This window comes from Stenella coeruleoalba (genome assembly GCF_951394435.1).
Source record: "Stenella coeruleoalba genome assembly, chromosome: 19".
NCBI classification, from domain to species: Eukaryota; Metazoa; Chordata; class Mammalia; order Artiodactyla; family Delphinidae; genus Stenella; species Stenella coeruleoalba.
In genome coordinates, this window is record NC_137165.1 from 47,742,219 (window position 1) to 47,762,156 (window position 19,938).

Here is a 19,938-nt window from a genome sequence, read left to right on the forward strand (position 1 = left end):
ACTGAGACTTTGGGCAAATTCCTTAATCACCCTGAGCTTCAGTTTTCTCATCTGTAAAATGGATACAATACCAACCTCACAGCTGTGGGGTGAGATAACAAATGTCCAAGGCCAGGCAGTATCTGGCTGAACAGATACTAGAGAAATGTTGGCCCACCCTGTTGTACCCCTCCCCATGGAATCCCACAGACTATATGGAGAGTAAATAGAGCTGGTATGCCTGTAGGGGGACCCTTCCACTGTGTATGTGCAAGGATGTCTTGGGAGGTTGTGGGTTTGCTGAAGTGGTAGCAACACAACACCTGATTGGTTCTTCCCATGACATGGATGGTGGCCAAGCCACAGAGCAGGCTTGGGTTCCTCCAGCCTTGCTGTGACCCCTGACCTGCTGTGTTTTGAGGACATGTCATCACATCTTCCAGGTCCATCCTCTTACTGTCCTCCTTTACCTAAAGGCCTAGCAGCTCCTCTTTCTGCACAGGGGTCCTCTCCCCTCACCTCTTCTCAGATTTCCTTGATCCCCTGCCAACTACATGTAGGGAAACAAGAATACTACCAGAATCTCAGTGAACTTTCTTCTTTCCTAGATCTAAAGGCTTTGTGCCTGTTGGTTCACTCAGCCTTATTTTAAAAACCGAGGCTCAGAAAAGTTAAGAAATAGCATCAAAAAACAACATTTGGGAACCCCAGGGGGTCCCATGAGATGAGCCTGCTTACAGGCAGAGGGTTGGGCCAGTGACTCCCCCGGAGCCTGGGGGACGTCATGAGTCATTTCGGCCCCTCCCTGCCCTCCTTCCTCCCCTGGGCCCATTCAAGATCTGGAACCTTCTCTCTCATGAAAAATCTTTTTCTCTCTCTTGTTAACTAGAAAAGCAGCTTGGCCAGGAGAAACATAACAAATATTCACTTTATTAGACCCAGGGTTTATTTTGTCCCTAACCCTCTAAAAATAACACTGGTATCATGGAGAAATCAGATAAAAAAGGCAAAAGATCTCCTATCATCCTCTTTGATTTTCTAGCTTAGATCTTCCCAAGCCAGAAGAGTCTCACTAGTACTGCTTTCATCTGCTCCCTACCAGGACCAACTTCCTTTGTAGCCAGTATCTGAGCATCTTTAATTTGCCTTTCAAACATAATGTTATCCACTGGAATGAACCTCTTATTGCAAAGTGATCATCGGGTACCTGTGAAATCTCCAGCACCTAAAACCGATGTGCAGAAAAGCAATGTTCTCTGTTGAAGATTAAACACGTGTACTTGTATGTATTGGAAGTGATGGGAGAATCTGCAGTCGGGAAGAAGAATGCCAGGAAAGACGAGTGAAGTACCTGGGCCCCTGCAAGACTAATTTCCAGACACAGGCACACCCAGGTTCCGTGTTGGGAAAGGAAAGTAGCATATGCAAAATAAATGGCAGAGCTGAATTTTCAATTCACTACAGCCATGCTTTGGAAAAGTGAAAGAGATATTTTTAGTCCAGTGATTGATTAGGGTTGCCATGGCAATAAGAAACACTTAAGAGAAGGAAACTGAATGTAAGCAAGTCTTAAAGAGAAAGGTGCAAGTGCACTGGGAATTTCACAGTCAGTTTCTGGGTGGTGCTGGCTGCAGTTTCCACACCTGCCTAGGGCGAGAGGGGATGGTGGCTGCAGAGAACGGGCCAGGGAGACAAGTCTGAGGCTCTCCGGGGGCTCTGCACTTCAAAAACACGCAGTGGCGAAACTCCTGGAAGAACTGCACCATGCACTTTGATGATCATCATTATTGTCACACTATACCCGCCATCGCACCTAGCGCATGGTGAAAACTGTAAGCTAAAGGGTACTAATCCCTCCCCATACCAGTAAAGTAGCAATCATATTCTAACAGTGTGTTTCAAAAACTTACTTAATGATGCTTCATCTGGTGGGCTTGTTAAAAACAGATCCCAGGCTCCTCTCCTAATGACTTGCTTTCAGAAAGTTGGTGGAGTCCCAGAGCCCACACCTGAACCTAGAACTTGATTTTTCTTTTCTTTTTAAAATAACGTTATTCACATCCCATATTATTCACCCATTTCAAGTGTATAGATCACTGTTTCTTAGTCTGTTCACAGAGTTGTGCAACCATCACCATGATCTGAGTTTAAAACATTTCATCACCCTAAACAGAAGCCCTGTGCCCGTTAGCAGTCACTCCCACCTCCCCCTTACCCCATGCCTGAAGAAACCACTAAGCTACTTTCTGTCTCTGACTTGTCTATTCTGGACATTACATACAAATGGAATCATATAATATGTGGTCTTTTGTGTTTGGATTCTCTCACTTATCATCCTTTTTTATGGAAGAATAATATTCCATTGTATGGATATACCATATTTAACTTACCCATTCATCAACTGATGGACATTTGCTTCCAGTTTTTGGCTATTATGAATAATGCTGCCATGGACATTCTTGTACATGTTTTTGTGTGAACATATGTTTTTATTTCTCTTGGGTATACACTTAGAGTGGAATTGCTAGTCATATGGTACCTCTACATTTAACTTTTTGAGGAACTGCCAGATGGTTTTCCAAAATGGCTGTACCATTTTGCATCCCCACCAGTAGTGTCTGAGGGTGCCAGGTTCTCTCCTTGCAGCACTTATAAGTGCCCAGTGTTTCTTAATCCCAGAAAGTTCTGAAATACCTTTGGGTCAAAATGATGATCCCAGCTAACCATTCCTCATGTCCAACTGAGACACACAGACATGACTCAGTACTGAGGTAAAAATGACAACAGTATGGATACTATACTAACTATCATCAGGCACTCTTCCAAGTACGTGGTATATAATAATTAATCTATTAACTCCATAACCCTCATATAACTCTATGAGGGATATACTACTGTTACCCCCATTTTACAGATAAGGAAACAAAGGCAGGGAAAGGTTGCGTAGCATGCCCCAAATCATAACACTTACATGATAGAGCTGGGATGGATTCAACTCAGGCTGTCTGGCTCTGAGTTCAAGCTCATGACTCCACATCCTGCTGCCTGTTGAGTATTAGGAAAGCACATGAGTGTTTCCAGTGGAGTTGAGTGCTCAGTTGGGGGTGATGGTGGCTAAGGCCCCTCAGCATGCCCTGTGGCCACTGAGAGCAAAGAAAATATGTCCATGTGCATCCATTCAATGAGAGATGTGCCTCTTTTAAACAAGCCCAAAGAAGGAAAAACAGGAGGTACCCGAAAGATAAATTGGGGAAATATTCATTTAGGAAATTCACGGGACTTCCCTGGTGGCGCAGAGGGTAAGACTCTGCACTCCCAATGCAGGGGGCCCGGGTGTTTGATCCCTGGTCAGGGAACTAGATCTCACATACATGCCGCAACTAAGAGTTCTCATGCCACAACTGAGGAGTCTGAGTGCCACAACTGGGGAGCCCGTGTGCCGCAACTAAGGAGCCCACGTGCCGCAACTACTGAAGCCCGCGCACCTAGAGCCCATGCTCCGCAACAAGAGAAGCCACCACAATGAGAAGCCCGCACACTGCAACGAAGAGTAGCTCCCGTTCTCCGCAACCAGAGAAAGCCTGCGCACAGCAACAAAGACCCAACGCAGCCAAAAATAAATGAATAAATAAATTTATAAAATAAATAAATAAAATAAAATAAAATGGTAAAATGTTTTGTTTTTAAAAAAACAAAACAAAAAAAACAAATAAAATGTTATGCAGGGTCGCGGTGGCCAGTGAGGCGTGTCCGTGGAACTTCCTGGACCAAAGAAGAAAAGTTTGAAAACCACTGATTGAGCCCAATAATTCAATGCCTTGTTTCTGGTTAGCAGCCGGAATCCTTCCATGTCTGAGAGCAACACTTTACAAGGAGGCTTGGAGTCAAGAAAATTAAATGGAAGAGTTGAGAAGCTGGCTTGGGGTACATGAAGTATTTATAGGCTTTTAAAAGATCATTTCCTTTTAGGACTTCCCTGATGGTACAGTGATTAAGACTCCATGCTCCCAATGCAGGGGGGCCGGGTTCCATCCCTAGTTAGGGAACTAGATCCCGCAGGCCGCAACTAAGAGCCCACATGCGGCAACGAAGATCCCGCATGCCACAATTAAGACCCAGCATGGCCAAATAAATAAATAAACATTAAAAAAAATCATTTCCTTTTAGCTTTTATCTGGAATTCAATGCATTCCTCTCTGACCATCTTGTTCTGACTGCAAGCAACATGTGTTCCCTCCTATCAATGAACATAAAACTCTATATAGACTTGACCTTCTCTCTAATGGAACCCCACTGAAGACATCGATTCCCTGGTACTATATTCTATATTATCATATTAAATGCACTCCAAAGCCATACAGGGAATTTCAGCTTGAGATGGGATCCTTAATAAAACTGGATTTGCAAATGCTTCGTCCTGTCACTAACAGAAGACTTACATCCAGAATGTTCCAGTGAACCTGGTGAAATAGGTGTAGAGTTTAGGATTTATTACCTTCTAGGAATCTGGGGCTGGAGCCTCTGCTGTTTGTAAAACAGGAGACTGTGGGTGGTGAATCTGTATGTAGAGGCAGTAGACAACCTAGATTTTAAAGTACCTTTCGACTTTCTTTATTCTTCATCAGAAAAATTTTATCCTTCCATTTGGACAGAAAATTTGCCCCATAGTTGGAAGGTAATATATATATACTCTTTTGTGCATAGAAAATCTTCAATAGACACAACAATTTCAAGAAGGTGTATGTCTGGTGGTCCCACATCTACTCAGAATCTCAGTCATCCTGCAGGGAAAGATGCAAAGGAAAGAAGGGGAGATATTTGGGCTTCCTTGGCTGTTCTGGGTTCCGAGGGTCACATATGATTTTATACATCTGGGTGGGTGGTCCTAGAGACAGGATAGTTGGGAAAAAATTGCAAAGAAGATCGGTCCGGAAAAATGAGATGAGGAACCCAAGTGGAGAAAAAAAGTGGAAGAATTTTAAAGCAAAGAGAAGGCAAAAAGGAATCACATGTAAATAATAAAGATGAGGATGAATCAGAGAGTGATTTCCCAAATATAGGCTGCATCGGAAGAAAAATGGGGCCAAGAGGAGCGGTGGGGCCTGAAAGAGAAGTTGGGGAGGGTGAGAGGAAGGCAGTGTGTAGAAGGCAGAGCATGGAAATACAGCAGGAAACAGCTGTTTGTATTCCAGCCCACAGTGAGGAAATGAATGACAGCCTCTCCGCTGCTTCTCACCAGCCTGCACCCTACACTGAGGCTTCTGTTCATTCATTAGTTCCTCCATTGATGAAGCCTCGTCCCTCTTCTGACATGCTGAGTAACAGCCACTCACTGGAGAAGCAAGGCCAGGAGGGAGAAGGAGCAAATGCATGAATGAAAGTATGTTTTCTCAACGGGGCAATGTTTGCTACTGGCGCTTCTATGAAAATTGAGGAGGGAAACTAAATTCAGGCTCATCCAATCTAGAGCTGGACCTGCCAAGGCAGGAATAAGCCCAGGATGCTTGTGAATACCAATAGCTACACACGACAGAGGCAGGACGAGTGAAGGAGCAGGCGGAATACATCAAATGAAAAGGAACTGCATGTAAGTAAGAGATTGGAACGAATCAGTGACTCCCCAAATATAGGTTGGCATATGGCCAGGGAGGAAACTTCCAGATTACAAGCCTTCTCAGTTAAAAATGGTAAGAATCACCCCTCTTAACCAACTGGGCAAATTCCTCACTTAAACACATACTATCATGTAGTTCTGAGTATCTTAGTGACTAGAAAAGTTGAAAGACATGGGGGCAACTTGCATTCACTTTATTTAATCACTGAAATGTACTATTTCAGTATATCCATATTTATATGTGTTTTATTTTATTTTTGCAGAAAGAAAGCTGTCCCACAAAATCTTCCAGGTTGTATTACTTTGATCTCACCAACTTGAACTGAACACAAATTCATAGGTATCAATAAATTGTAGAAGAGAAATCTAATTTTCAGTACAAGTAGAAAATAGAAAAGAAGGAAAGGAGTACTTCTTAGGGAAATCTTCTATTGAAAATACCTTTAAACAAATATTTTTTTCTTTGGTGATTATCCTCTGCAAAGTCATTCTTAGCGGTGTTTAAAAAGATGCAAACATGGACCTAGAGATTACCATACTAAGTGAAGTAAGTCAGAGAAAGACAAATATCATATGATATCGCTTATATGTGGAATGTAAAAAAGATACAAATGAACTTATTTACAAAACAGAAACAGACTCACAGACATAGAAAACAAACTTAAGGTTACCAAAAGGGAAAGGCGGGGCGGGGGAGGATAAATTAGGAGTTTGGGATTAACAGATACACAATAGTATATATAAAATAGATAGGGTTTCCCTGGTGGCGCAGTGGTTGAGAGTCCGCCTGCCGATGCAGGGGCCACGGGTTCGTGCCCCGATCCGGGAAGATCCCACATGCCGCGGAGCGGCTGGGCCCGTGAGCCATGGCCGCTGAGCCTGCGCGTCCGGAGCCTGTGCTCCGCAACGGGAGAGGCCGCGACAGTGACAGGCCCGTGTACCGCAAAAAAAAAAAAAAAAAAAAAGATAAACAACAAGGTCCTACTGTATAGCACAGGGACCTACATTCCATATCTTGTAATAACCTATAATGGAAAAGAATCTGAAAACAAATATACATATGTGTGTATAACTGAATCATTTTGCTGTACACCTGAAACTAACACATTGTAAATCAACTATATTTCAATTCTTAAAAAATGCAAATAACTTTAAAAGCTACATTATGGTAGAGAAGCATAGTTTAGCTTCTGCTCTCCCCCCCACCAAAATGGCTGAATGAATTTTCTTTGATGTACAAAGAAGAGCTTGGGAACAGCTAGAGCAAATGGAACTGGGATAAATCGGACAAACAACACTGTCTGTTCCAAAGTCTTCCCCAGGCAGCAATCAATTGGGTTGCTGAGATGTGGAGACAAGTCCTAGCCCTGCATAAGGACAAAGGCACTTCGGCGAATAAGCTTGTTTGTAACTGGTTCACCCGTGCAACCAAGTTCATTTTCTAAAGTGAAATAAATCAGAATGCATAAGCTCACTGTCATCCCCATGTACTACTGCCTTGGCTGTTTGGTCTAACAGAATTGACTTTGCTTGAAAAGAACTTGCAGGTTCTGTGTCACCTGATTCTTAAAAAAAAAAATCATTACAGTTGGGAGTTCTTCAAAAAAAACTCTGGTATTTGAGTCATAGAAATCTTCAGGCAACACATTAGCCCACTAAAATTTAGGGAAAAAGTAACATTTACTGAAATAGAATTGGTCCACTGGCCTATTTAGTGGGCACGTAATAGCTCTGACCCTGAGAGAAGCTTCTGGAGCATCCCTAAGTTTTAGAAGACTGGCTTTGCAAAATCCGAGGTCTCACGGACAAACAGAGTGTGGGAAGTGTTGCACACTACAGCCTCCTTTTGGAGATTCACAACGATACTGTTATTCTACAATAACAAAATGTGGTAAAATCAGTATAACCCGGTGTTTCCTTTACTTAACTGGCTATGAACCATCTTAGTGATAGTTATAAACGGTTCCAGACTGTTTCTGTCTAAGTTTTCTTGAACCTGGAAGACTTCTGAACTTGGCTGCTCTGACTCTATGACACCAGCCTCATGCCATGACCCATGACTCACCTGACTTCACCACCCTCTCTGGGAGGATGGCCTGTGCCTGGCTCATCCAGCATCCCCAGCTGGAAGACTGTTTCTATGGCCTGGTCCCTAACAGGTCCCAGCTCATACGGCCCCATTTCTAAGAAGGGATACTTCCGTTGCCCCCTCCACCCCCAAATTACATACTGCCCCGGATACTCAGGGTTAACTGTGATGCAGAGACTTAACTCCCATCATTACCCCATCTCCATGATGCCAAAAAAGGAATATTTAGGGACCTCCATTCTATCTTAGCTCACATAGTAGCTGAGATGGCCAGATTGTCTTCTAATTTCCTTCCAGACAAGACCACTCCTAGAGTTCAGGTGTAATAATGTATTTGCCCTAGACTTGTAACTATTTCCTGGTTATGCAATTTAGGGGTTTCTACTGCCCTTGGCTGGGAGTCAGTGGAAGGTGGGGGAGGGGGAGCTTAAGAAGGACGAGAGGCCTGAGAGGAATGGAGGTCGGTCTGTACACACAGCACCCATCAGCTCTTTCTATTATCGGGGAAGCTGATGAGGTCAAGATTGAAAGTGAAATTCCTATCCAGGACAGTTAGCTGCTTTCAGAAAAATACCTCTGTCTCCCTAGTGCCACTCCTGGGAAGATAACCCGAGTTCACCTTGGGTTACTGACGACTCAATTGTGAGCATCCTGACTTTCTTCCCCAGCAGGACTAACCCAACACTGAACAAACGCATCTCTCACTGTGGCTCAGTACCATTTGAGGTTCTCATGCAAGAGTCATTTCCTACCCCCTGGTTTCTTACAGTTGACTTTTTCTACCTCTTTCAACTAAATAATTAAAATGTTGGGTAGCACTGGACAGCCCACTACTATCTTTGGGGAACAGCTAGCCCTTCCAACTAACAGAAGGGTGCTCTCCATTTGTCATCACCTCTTCTGCGGATTCGAATTAAAAGATGTTTTGCTGGAGTGGGTGCTCATGGCAGCAAAATACATACAGCAACTGTATATTCTAGGTCACTGCTATCGACTTATAATAGCTTGAGTTTTCAATTTCTTACAAATGAGAAGAAAAGCCTTTTCTTCCCCCCTTCATTACTACTGAGGTTGAATTGATGCTGCTGAGCTATGTTCATACTCCAGTGAGGCCTTTTTTTAGCCCTAGAAAAACAAAATCGGCGACTTTGGAAAGCAGCCAGTCTCTTTGGGCACCTTCCTCTGTGACTTTATAAACTTCAGAAGAACCGGCAGGTTTTGAAGAACTGGTTAGATGGTCTGTCCTCTGGAAAATAGCTGTTGTGTTGTTCTTTGTTTACTGTACAATTAAGATTTTTTTTCCTATAACCGAGCTAAAGATATTTTTTTTCACTTCCTGGGCAAATGGCATTTCCACATAATCCTAAACACACACGGTCACTCACGGTGATGAAAAAGCTTTTACGTCTTAATAACTGTGATAACACCGAAGCCCTAGATGACCCTGAAGAGAAAGTTCCCTTAGCTGGATTTTCTCACAAATGAGGGCAGCGTGAGGTCTCAGTAATAAGCTGGGCAGTCAGAAATAAGACCCAGGGGATCCTAGGAATAGACATACAATGCTCTGGACTAATCATATGAGAAAAGACACCTGTCCGGAGTATTACTGAGCCCCTCTGCCTCCCTGAGGGAGGGTGGAGTATGGTGACCCCAGTTGGGAATTTGGCTTTGGGGAAGTTTTGCTTTGGGGCACAGATAGGAAATATGGGGCTTGGAATGACATCAAGAAGAGGTATTTAGGATTAAAGGATCAGTGGATAAAGAGCCCAGTGAAAAAGCATTCAAAAGAGGGGAAAAGATGAAGACAATTGAAAGCCTCTGTCCTAAATCCTGGGAGCAGACCCTGTAGTCAGAGAGAAGAGTGGGCTCTTCCTCCCGGGTAGAGAGCATGAGAACACGGCTGAGTCCTAGTCAGGAGGAGGCAGGCAGCTTCAAAATGAACACTGCAGGCCTGAAAGTGTGCACCTGCAGCCAGAGAGAAAAAAACGCAGAGGTCCTCACTGGGGAGATGGAAAGAAAAGCTGTGCTATATTTGGGATGGAAAATAAAAGTGGACTAGCCGGGAACAATGTTCCTTCCCTATGGAGAATTAAATGCAGACCTTGCCCTGAAACTCAAAGCTACCATCACCTGGCCTCCACATGTCTGGGCAGCCAGGATCCAGCAACATCACATGCCCACTGAGCCTGGAATGACCACATGGCGGACTAAATGTTTGTTCCCCTCCATTCATATGCTGAAGCCCCAACCCCCAAATGTGATGGTATTTGGAGATGGGGCCTTTGGGAGGTCATGAGGTTTAGATGAGGTCATGAGGGTGGGGCCCTCATGATGGGATTAGTGCCCTTATAAGAAGAGACCAGAGACCTTGCTTTTCTTCTCTCTCTGCCATGTGAGGACACAGCAAGAGGACTGTCAGCAAACCAGGAAGAGAGCTTTCATCAGGAAATGAACCAGCTGATACCGTGATTGCGAACTTCCCAGACTCCAAAACTGTGAAAAATAAATGTCTATTGTTTAAGCCACCCAGTTTATGGTGTTTTGTGACGCAGCCCAAGCAGACTAAGATAGAACAGGTATCTACAGGTGGGAGTTCTACTCTCCCCAAGGTCCAGCTCAAACCCCACCTGCTCCAAGAAATCTTCCCACAATTCTCCCAGGCAGAATTTCTCTCTCCTTTGCACAATCCTCTGTTTGCACTTTGACTGTAACACATAGCACTGGTCTTCCTTGAATTACTGACAGCTATGTATTCACCTGCTCTCACTTTATTTTCCCCTACTCTGTCCCATTCATTCCATTTCACTTCCTGAGTTAATCCTAACTGAGGCAGGAAGTACTTACGTTGTTATGACATATCACGTGATTGGCCCTACCATTAATGTGGCATGTCAACTGCAGGACAGTTTCCTGAGTTATACAATTCTCTCTCCTCCGTTTCCCTTGGCCTGCCAATATGCCCCTGTTCTTATAACCTGATTTTTGTTCATTAGTCTCTGAGACCAGTTCTGCCCCACTGTCACCCCTCCCCCTAACAGGCTTGCCAGATAAAATATGAGATGAGGTGACTTCCCTGTGCCACAACTGCTGAGCCTGCATGCTACAACTACTGAAGCCTGTGTGCCTAGAGCCTGTGCTCCGCAACAAAAGAAGCCACCATAATGAGAAGCACGTGCACTGCAACAAAGAGTAGTCCCTGCTCACCGCAACTAGAGAAAGCCTGCATGCAGCAACAAGACCCAGTGCAGCCAAAAATAAATAAGTAAAAAATAAATTGAAAAAAACATGAGATGAGCCCTCTTTTAGTATAAGTATAGCCCATGTAATTTTTGAGACATACTTATACTAAAAATTACTTGCTGTTAATCTGAAAATTCAAACTTAACTGGACATTCTGTATTTTTACTTGCTAAAGCTGGCAACTTTATCAGCCCAGCATCTCATGACCAAGTAACCTATGTAAGAGGGCTGTGTCCTATTCTCACCTGTACAGCTTTTTGAGGACTCTAGTCCTGTCTCTGAAGCTCACGGCCCCAGTGCAGGGGCCAGGGCCTTCCCTCTCACATTGCAATCATTTTTCTGGCTGGATGCCCAGTGCCATTCATTCTGCCCAGATTCCCAGTGCCGTTCATTCTGCCCTCTGGTCTGAACCTCTGCTGTTAGCCCAGCTCAGAGCTCATCCAGGTCTGAGTGCCAGCCTGTCCCCTGAGCTGTGTGATGGCCTGTCCCACCTTGCCTCCAGAAAACTCCAGGACTTGCAGATGACTCCCAGGTTTTGACTGGAATGTCTAACTATTTCCCACCAGACTGTGACTTCCTAAAGGGCAGGGGTTATTGCTTAATGAAGCCTAGCATCTAGCAGGATGCTTTACACATTGTTGGTGCTCAGTAATAAATTACTGTTAACCTAAAATTGAAAGATGATGTTATGGGTTGAATTGGGTCCCCACTAAATATATGTTGAATTCCTAAACCCAGTTCCTCAGAATGTGATCTTACTGGGAATTAGGGTCATCACAGATGTAATTAGTTAAGATGAGGTCAAACTGGCATAAAGCAGGTCCTTAATCCAATATGACTGATGTCCTTATAAGAAGAAGAGAGAGACACAGTGAAGAGGATGCCATGTGAAGATACAGACACACACAGAGGGAAGACAGCTATGTGAAAACGGAGGCAGAGATTGCAGTGGTGCTCCCACAAGCCAAGGAATGCCAGAGGCCACCAGAAGCTAGAAAGAGGCAAAGAGGGATTCCTTCCCTACAGGTTGCAGAGAAAGCATTACCCTGCCGACAACTTGATTTAGACTTTTAGCTTCCAGAACTGTAAGACAATAAATTTCTGTTGTTTTAAGCCACCCAATTTGTGACACTTTGTTACGGCAGCTCTGGGGAACTATCCCAAGGATTACATTAGGGAGGAATTGACCAAAAACATGAGGGCCTAGAAGAAATCAAGTAATACTTAAAGAGTCAGAAGGGGCTGAGTATGAGACTATACAACTCTAACTTCTTCATGTTTTGTCTCCAAATTTCCTCAAGCAGAAATAATTTGTGTCCCTTTAAAAGTTTGAACTGTATGATTAGAACTGCAGCAGTACTGTGGGGCAGAGACTGGGCAGAAGTAAAGGCTATGAGCCCCTCAGAAATCCTCCATGGCCTGCACAGAGGTGGGCACAAGAGACCAGGGTTCATGGTGATGGAGACTGGCGGGAAAGGCTTCCATGGGAGGTGCGTCCCTGTGGGGAAGGCTTTGTCAGGAACCATGGTTTCCATTCTGTTGCCTTCTGTTTTCAGTACTTTAATACATAGCCTTAAAAAATGAGCACAATACCACTAAACATTTTTCAGACTTCATTTCTCTGTTAATCACCCCCATATTTCACAGCAGTGTCATGAATTTATGGAGAATAAGTACTATCAGTTTTGGGTCAAGTCAAGGTGACCCAATTCTAAAGCAGCAAATAACTGCCTTTGCAAAGTTATAGGGACAAGCATTCTCTTGGCCTTGCAACTACGGATTATGTTTCAAATGAAAAGTCCACATACAAGCTTAGGGAGACTGTGGGAAATGGGGTCACATCAGCTATCAATAAAATCAAATTAAATCCTAGAAAATTAGTACCGTCCAGTCTAACGAGCCCAGTCTGCCTTGAGGGGCACCAAGATATAGTGCCATTTATTTGTCCATAGAACTTCCATTTTAATGATGGCAGCTTCCAGCACTGTATGATATATAATAATAACGGAGGATTTACCATGTACCAAGGACTAGGCTGAGATTTCATGTGGATTATTTGATATAATCTTCATATCATCCTCACGGGAAAGTTATCATATTTTCCCCTCTTACAGATGAGGAAATGGAGGCTTAAAAGGAATTAATCTGCATGACTGTTAATGGAGGCGGGATTCAAAAGATCCCGAGAAGTCTTCCTCTTGAAGATGGTGCAATTGATGGGGCTGGGGAGTGCTGCTGTCCGGGAACCACTTAATTGCCTGCTATTTATAGGCAACTTGCTAACAGTTTTCCATACATTAGATCAGGGGTTGATAAACTATAGCCTGGGGGCCAAATGCAGCCTACTGCCTGGGTAAACAGGACCAAGCCCATATCTCTACATATCATCTCTGGCTGCTTTCTCAGAGACAGAGACTGGCCCACAGAGCAGAAAATATTTACTAGATGACCCTTTACAGAAAAAGTCTCCTAACCCCTGTGTTAGATCATTGAATCTTACTACTAGTAGCTCTATGAAAAAGGGATTATCCCAATTTTAGAGAGGAAGAAATTTAGGTTCACAGAAGTTAAGTTCCTTGTTCTAGAACAGTGTTTCTCTGACCTCTAAATTGTAAAGATTGTATTTTGCTACAGAACTGCCTTTTTTTCCCCAAAGATAGGGACATCGGGGAGGGTGCTATATATATTCCTTCATTTCATAAAAGAAAAGACATTTTAATACCCAAGAATGATGGTTCTAATTATCAACAGTCCTTTAAGTGGAATAAATTTAATTTTATGAAAAACTTTTTTTTTTCTTTCATTTTGCGAAGGATGGGTGAGAACACAGTAATGGACCAGCATGAGTTCAAGAACTGGCAGTTGTGGGTCATTTACTTAAGAACTTTAGCTAGTAAGAACCAGAGGATATTCAGGCCTACCTGACTCCAAAGCAGGTGACACTCTTGTATCTGTTGGGACTACCCATCTACCTTTGACCCATGCATTCCTTCTGTCATTCAATAACTATTCATTGAGAATCTACTATGTGCCATGTATGTACCATGCTCATACCAAGGACATGAGGAATCATTTTTCTCCATGTAGTTCTCACCATCTCTCTCCCCTTTGGCTGTTTTGATTAAGACTAAAAACTCAACTCCATCACAGCTCAGTTAACCATTTTCTTCTTATGACAGTTTGACCTGTTTGTCATTGGGGGAAATGATCCAAATGAAAATACCACAACACAATGACCTTACAGACATTTTTTTTTTAAGTGTAAGTAATGACTCTACAGGCTCTTAGGACAGGTAGAAATTAAACGACTTTATCAAGCCACCGAGACTGTCCAATCTGAGTAAAATAGTTTGAACGTACCTCAATAGTTTGACCTTTTGTTTCAAGGTCTTTCTATGAGGGATCAGGTCACAGACTATAAGGAAAAGCCTCACCTTCCATTGATAACTACCACCATCTCTTTAATACCACATTGCTAGAAACTGTTCTATTACAGTGAACTATCACAAGTAGAGCAGTCAAGCTATTTAAAAATACAAGCCAAAGTTAATTATGTAAAGGCATTTTAAATTAACATTCATACTCTTGAACAAATGAGAACATTCAAATTATTGCATTATATATAACTATGTAATAGCCTACATTTAAATATTTCTGATTCTGAATTATTCCTCTATTTTTTTTTATTACATCGATAAGATGAGAAGCACAAGGGAAGTTCCAATTACTCCACTGATCTTAGGCTGAATATTTTTAAATGATTAAGTGAAACTTACTGTGTATTCTGGTCCCAGATGTTCATTTGGACAAGAGGGAAAAGAAAAAAGAGAGAAAAGGATGATTTAGACCACACTTACATGCAATATAAAACCACAGAACTAATAAATATTGCTGAATTATAATTATTAAAATTGTGGTAAAGAAACCTTCCGAGGATTAAACCTTCATAAATACTAAGTGTCTCCATGTTTGCTCTCGAAACTCTTTCACATACTTCTGTGGCTAGGTAGATAAGGAGTGTAAGATAAGATTCAATTAGCCTATAGGTTTGTGGCTAATTAAAAACCAAAGAGTTGGCCTTAGAAAAGCAGAATTAAAGACTAATAATTCCAGTAGAGCATTTCATTAACCACAAAGGAAATCTTTTAAGTGGAAAAGCAGCTTTTAAAACCAATAAGACCCTGTCAGGATGACATTCAAATAGGATCTTGAATTTTCATGTGTTCGAGGGCAGGAACCAAACCTTCTAAATTTTTGGCCACAGTGTCTAGTTCAGTACCAACACTGAGTGTTATTATCACTCCACTACAAGTGAGGAAGAAAGTGATTTTCATATTATCCTATTGCAAAGGAAGTGCTTTGGAGCAGAGAGACCCAACAGAACCTTTTATATAAAAAACAGTCAGGTTTTGTTTTGTGGGGGGGGGGGGGCATTTGCAAAGCAAACAAGTCAAAATAAACAACTTGTTTATGAACAAACCCCAACTCAACATTATTTGGGGATTACTGAGAAAAGAGGGAGAAATAAGAATCATGAAATCTCTAGAAATGTCACTAAAAAGAGTTTCCCATTTCTTCTCCATATGTTATTTACTACAATCACTTTAAGAAGGAAGATGGAATAGTTTAGCTTAAGCCCCCCAACCCCCTGCTAGGAAGAGTGCTGACCTAAAAGTATGGAGCAAAGGGTCAGGGAGATATCACAGCGTTCCCACCAGTCCCTGCTTGGATAATCCACCCTCAGTCAGTGAAATCTGAATCCTCCTATGTCCTTGCATGGATACATGCAACATACTGGGTGTACAAGGACTTACCTGTAATCGTGTAGGGATAATAGTTCCACGCCTTCTCTGTAACATAAAATATCTTGGGAACAACAGCTCTAGCCCAACTAGGCAGTTTGCTAAGACGAAAGAAAGAAAAAAAGACAATTAGAGTCTGTCCAGGGCCTCACCCTGCTACCACATTTTTCCAGAGAAACTGACTGCTAGAGAAATCAGAGGACTTCTATTTCCGCTCTTCTCTCTGTAGCCACTCGGTCCCCACCTCCCTGGTCTTTACCATAGTTAAATCGTCCTCAGTTCATATTTAGGACACATAGGATGGCCACAGACACTAGAAGGCAGGAGAGAGGCAGAGAACGGATTGGTTCCCCAGAAAGAACCAACACAGCCAATACCCTGATTTCAGGTATTTCAATACCCTGATTTCAGGCCTCCACCTTGGGAGGAGATAAATGTGTGTTGTCTAAAGCCACCCAGTTCACAGCCATTTGTTGCTGCAGCCCCAGGAAACTAATGCAAAGACAGAGTCATTCCTCTGGAACAGGCACCCGGGCAGCCATTTGCAGAAAACATTCTCAAAACAAGGAAAACCCAAGGGCACAGGTCCCAAGACCCTTGGTAAACCAAGGACGAATTAAGTTTTGCTTTGCTTTGTTCTGTTTTCCTTCTGAGGCAAACTCTACAGCTTACTGCAGGCCCAGAGAATTCCTTTAAATATTATATTTAAATATATAGAATGATATACTACTGAAGCATGGCTGCATGATTTTATTCCCCACCCAGCACTCTACTGTGGCGTTTTCTGTCTTTCCAGATGCTACCATTTTGTTTCTTTCCTATGCTGGTGCCTACAGCTAAGTGTCTGGGACACCAACGTCTAGCAGTACCTCACACCCAGAGCGATGACGCAGACTCCCAGCTCCTGAGGGTTGCGTGTTGGCAATAAGAACATCAAGAAGTGGTTGTGAGTTGCAAGCTGATCTAGCTAAGAGAGGGGGGACATCAAGGTAAAAGAACCCCAAACCCCCAACCCCTCTTGGACATGGGGTTTAAATGACAACCAGAGCCAGTGAAATACTGTGCACCTTGCATGTCTTCCCAAATTGTTTCTCTTATTTCTGACAGTATCCAGTCCCTGCTTTCTAAAAGGCAAATACGTATTTTCGATGGCTGGTCAGACCTAACCCAAAGAAAGCTCCAGGCCGATACTCAGCGCTAAAACAAATGGGGAAATCAGAGCTGCGTCCCCCGCCCCGCCCCGCCCCCCCGAAGCCGGGTGAGTGTCAGATGGAGGCCACTGCTCTCAGGTGTGCTATGAGGGGCGCACGGAGCAGTTTTATGATTCACAGGACAATTCTTCTTGCTGATCTAACGCAGAATGTCTCACTCCCATAAAATCAGCTCTGCAGTAACTGCTCATTTACCTTAGAAGGAAGGGGCTGCTTCCCAACAGGGGTTTTTACAGCTTTCGCCTAGGATTTATTCTTTCAGTCACTGAAGCTGGAGGGTAACTGGGGTCAACACTGAGTGGGAAAGTCGCGTTGGGCTGGCTTGTGGGAAGTGGTCACGAGCATACCGTCCCCCAGGTGCCCTCCTGTTTGCCACCACACCCCAGAGTGATATGCCAAAGTGTCATACAGGGAGGTGTGGAGCTACTCACAGGCAAGTGGTTTTCTTGTGCTTTTAACGGGACCGAAACAGGATTGTGGAATTTCCCCAAGGTAAGTTAGGCATTGTTCAGTTTAGACAAAGTACTTATGTCTCCTTACGAGCATTAGAGCCCTTTCTCCACTGTTCTCTAGTGCGGGGGGTGTTCCGTCTACACTGCACCCCTCCCCAGATTCACCAGCCTCCTCTTCATACCACTTTGGGACCCAAGTCTTCCTCCCTCCATAACTCAATCCCTCTGTCATTTAAAAAGTCTCCCAGCAGAACCACATCCCTAAGCAACAATCATTTTCTGGAAGGAAGATGACAAACACTGGCCATTTTCCACTCATGTTGAAACTTGTCCTATTTGTAAGTGGTCACGACTCCAGGCTCTAGAATCTTTATCTTAGCTGCTCCATCCACCAATGTATGCAGAACTATAATCAAATACCTTTTCCAACAAAACGCCCGAAAACACATAACATTTAGCCAAGATGGCTGATACAATGTTATGTGACTTCTAAGCAGTCTGGAAAGGAGGCCCTTCTGGTATAATCCATTTACCAGGCCAGGCACAGGAGGTGTTGGAACAAATTCTGTGATATGCCATTTAAATATTTTTAAGTCCACTAGAGACCTTCTCCTAGCCCCTGACTTCCCCAGAGCACATTCAACATTCAAACCATTTTTGTCTGAGAAAGTAAAATTCGTTTTTCCATGCAGCAATAATTTATCAGGGCTGCAAAGGAAAATGGAATTAAATTAGACCCCACTGCTGCTGTCCCTTTTGTGATGTATACTGCCTACAATTCCAAGGAGAAGCCTGTCATTCAAACTCACTACCTGGCATCAAACAAGAACCTCTCTTCTGGAAAGGTGGCATGACTTGAATCACGTCCTCTTGGTCCAGTGGCCGAGACTAAACCTCCCAAGACCATCTCACCATGGCTCAGGCTTTAGGGACACTGAGGAAAAAGACAAAATTCTAAAACCTTTAAGGAATTAGGAAATGTGCTGACATGGAATGCTACCACCTTTCCCCAAAACCTTTGTCCATGCCTACCAAAGATAAACTTCTCAAATTGTGTTGTTTCTTACTTCTTTACTTCACATGGAACAGAACATACATCAGTGACAGCTGGTCAACTTGTCTCAGGTTAAATGGGACTGTCCTGGTTCTGAAACAGGAGAGAAGGGGGCAGGGTACAACCTCTGAAAGAATGACACAGCCCGAGAACATGACATAAACTGATTAGAACCAAATGGGTCCAAGATGGTGGACAAGTCGACTGCACTAGACCTTGAGCCTTAGTATACGCTCACATCAGTAAGCTAAATGACACACCCACAGGCACCGTGACAGTTCCAAGACCGACCATAAGGATCAAAAAGTGGGCGGTGACCCAATTACTGGAAATCCCCGCCCCTTCCTGAAATAGCTGGAATACTCCTCCCACTCATTAGCCTATGAAATTACCCACCCCTATAAAAACTGACAACCCCATACCCTGGTGCCTTTCTCACCTTCTGAGGTGGCCCACACTCTGTCTGTGGAGTGTGTTTCTCTCTAAATAAATCCATTTCTTACCTATCACTTTGTCTCTCACTGAATTCTTTCTGCAATGAGATGTCAAGAATCTGAGCTTCATTAAGTCCTGAAACCAGGTGTGTGATCTCAGTTGGAAGACTGGGTGTTGGCCAGGTCTGAGTCCCAGCCACGAGGGTTGGAGTCCCAATCAGGGTTTTGGCTGGGTTTGAGTCCCAGTCCGGGTTTTGGCCAGGTTCGAGCCCCAGCCACGTGGGTTCGAGTCCCAGTCAGGGTTTTGACCGGGTCTGAGTCCCGGCCACGTGGGTTCAAGTCTGTATTTGACGTGCACAGTTTCAGCTGGTGACCACAAAGAGACAGTGATAAGGTAAGAAAATGTTGAGAGTCAGCTCTTGGTCCTAAAGAGGCCCGTGGGATGCCACAAGCCATGCATACTGGGGAAGATGCTCTGCCAGTGTCTGCTCATTTTTTTTTTTTTTTTTGCGGTACGCGGGCCTCTCACCGTTGTGGCCTCTCCCGTTGCAAAGCACAGGCTCCGGACGCGCAGGCTCAGCGGCCATGGCTCACGGGCCCAGCTGCTCCACAGCATGTGGGATCTTCCCGGACCGGGGCTTGAACCCGTGTTCCCTGCATCAGCAGGTGGACTCTCAACCACTGCGCCACCAGGGAAGCCCTGTCTGCTCATTTTTGACTGGCGGGTCAACCCCGTATACTTATGTACATCCAACAGCAGGTCCAGGACAGAATTATTAATCTCTATACTCTTCTCCTTGACCCTGAGGTTTTTCTCCTACATTCTTGTATTCTTGTTCATCCCTGCTCTATTTCTTTCTTTCTTCTGTTAACCCCAGAAGACCTGTGTGACCACCAAGGTGTACTTTTTATTGTTTTTACTCCCCTCCCTCTGACACTCACAAGTGCTGACCCTTTATTCCCAGCTTATAGCTAGACCAACTCCTGTTCATCATCAACACCATTGGGGACGTCTTCTGTGCCATCTCTTTGCGACTTCTGGGGAACTAACACCTGGTTGGGA

At 43.7% G+C, this 19,938-nt stretch overlaps 1 protein-coding gene across 6 annotated transcripts in view; it reads right to left on the reverse strand.

The window, feature by feature from the left end:
- PITPNC1 (phosphatidylinositol transfer protein cytoplasmic 1) overlaps positions 1-19,938 on the reverse strand; it is a 256,232-nt gene that overhangs the window by 98,459 nt on the left and 137,835 nt on the right. For 3 of the 6 annotated variants that reach the window (XM_079904442.1, XM_079904443.1, XM_079904444.1), the window contains exon 3: positions 15,737-15,825. In XM_079904442.1, coding sequence (XP_079760568.1) covers positions 15,737-15,825 — 89 coding nt within the window. Of the gene's footprint in view, positions 1-14,698; positions 14,707-15,736; positions 15,826-18,199; positions 18,343-19,938 lie in introns of those variants that run through there. The other 3 variants (XM_079904446.1, XM_079904447.1, XM_079904445.1) reach the window with 2 other exon arrangements.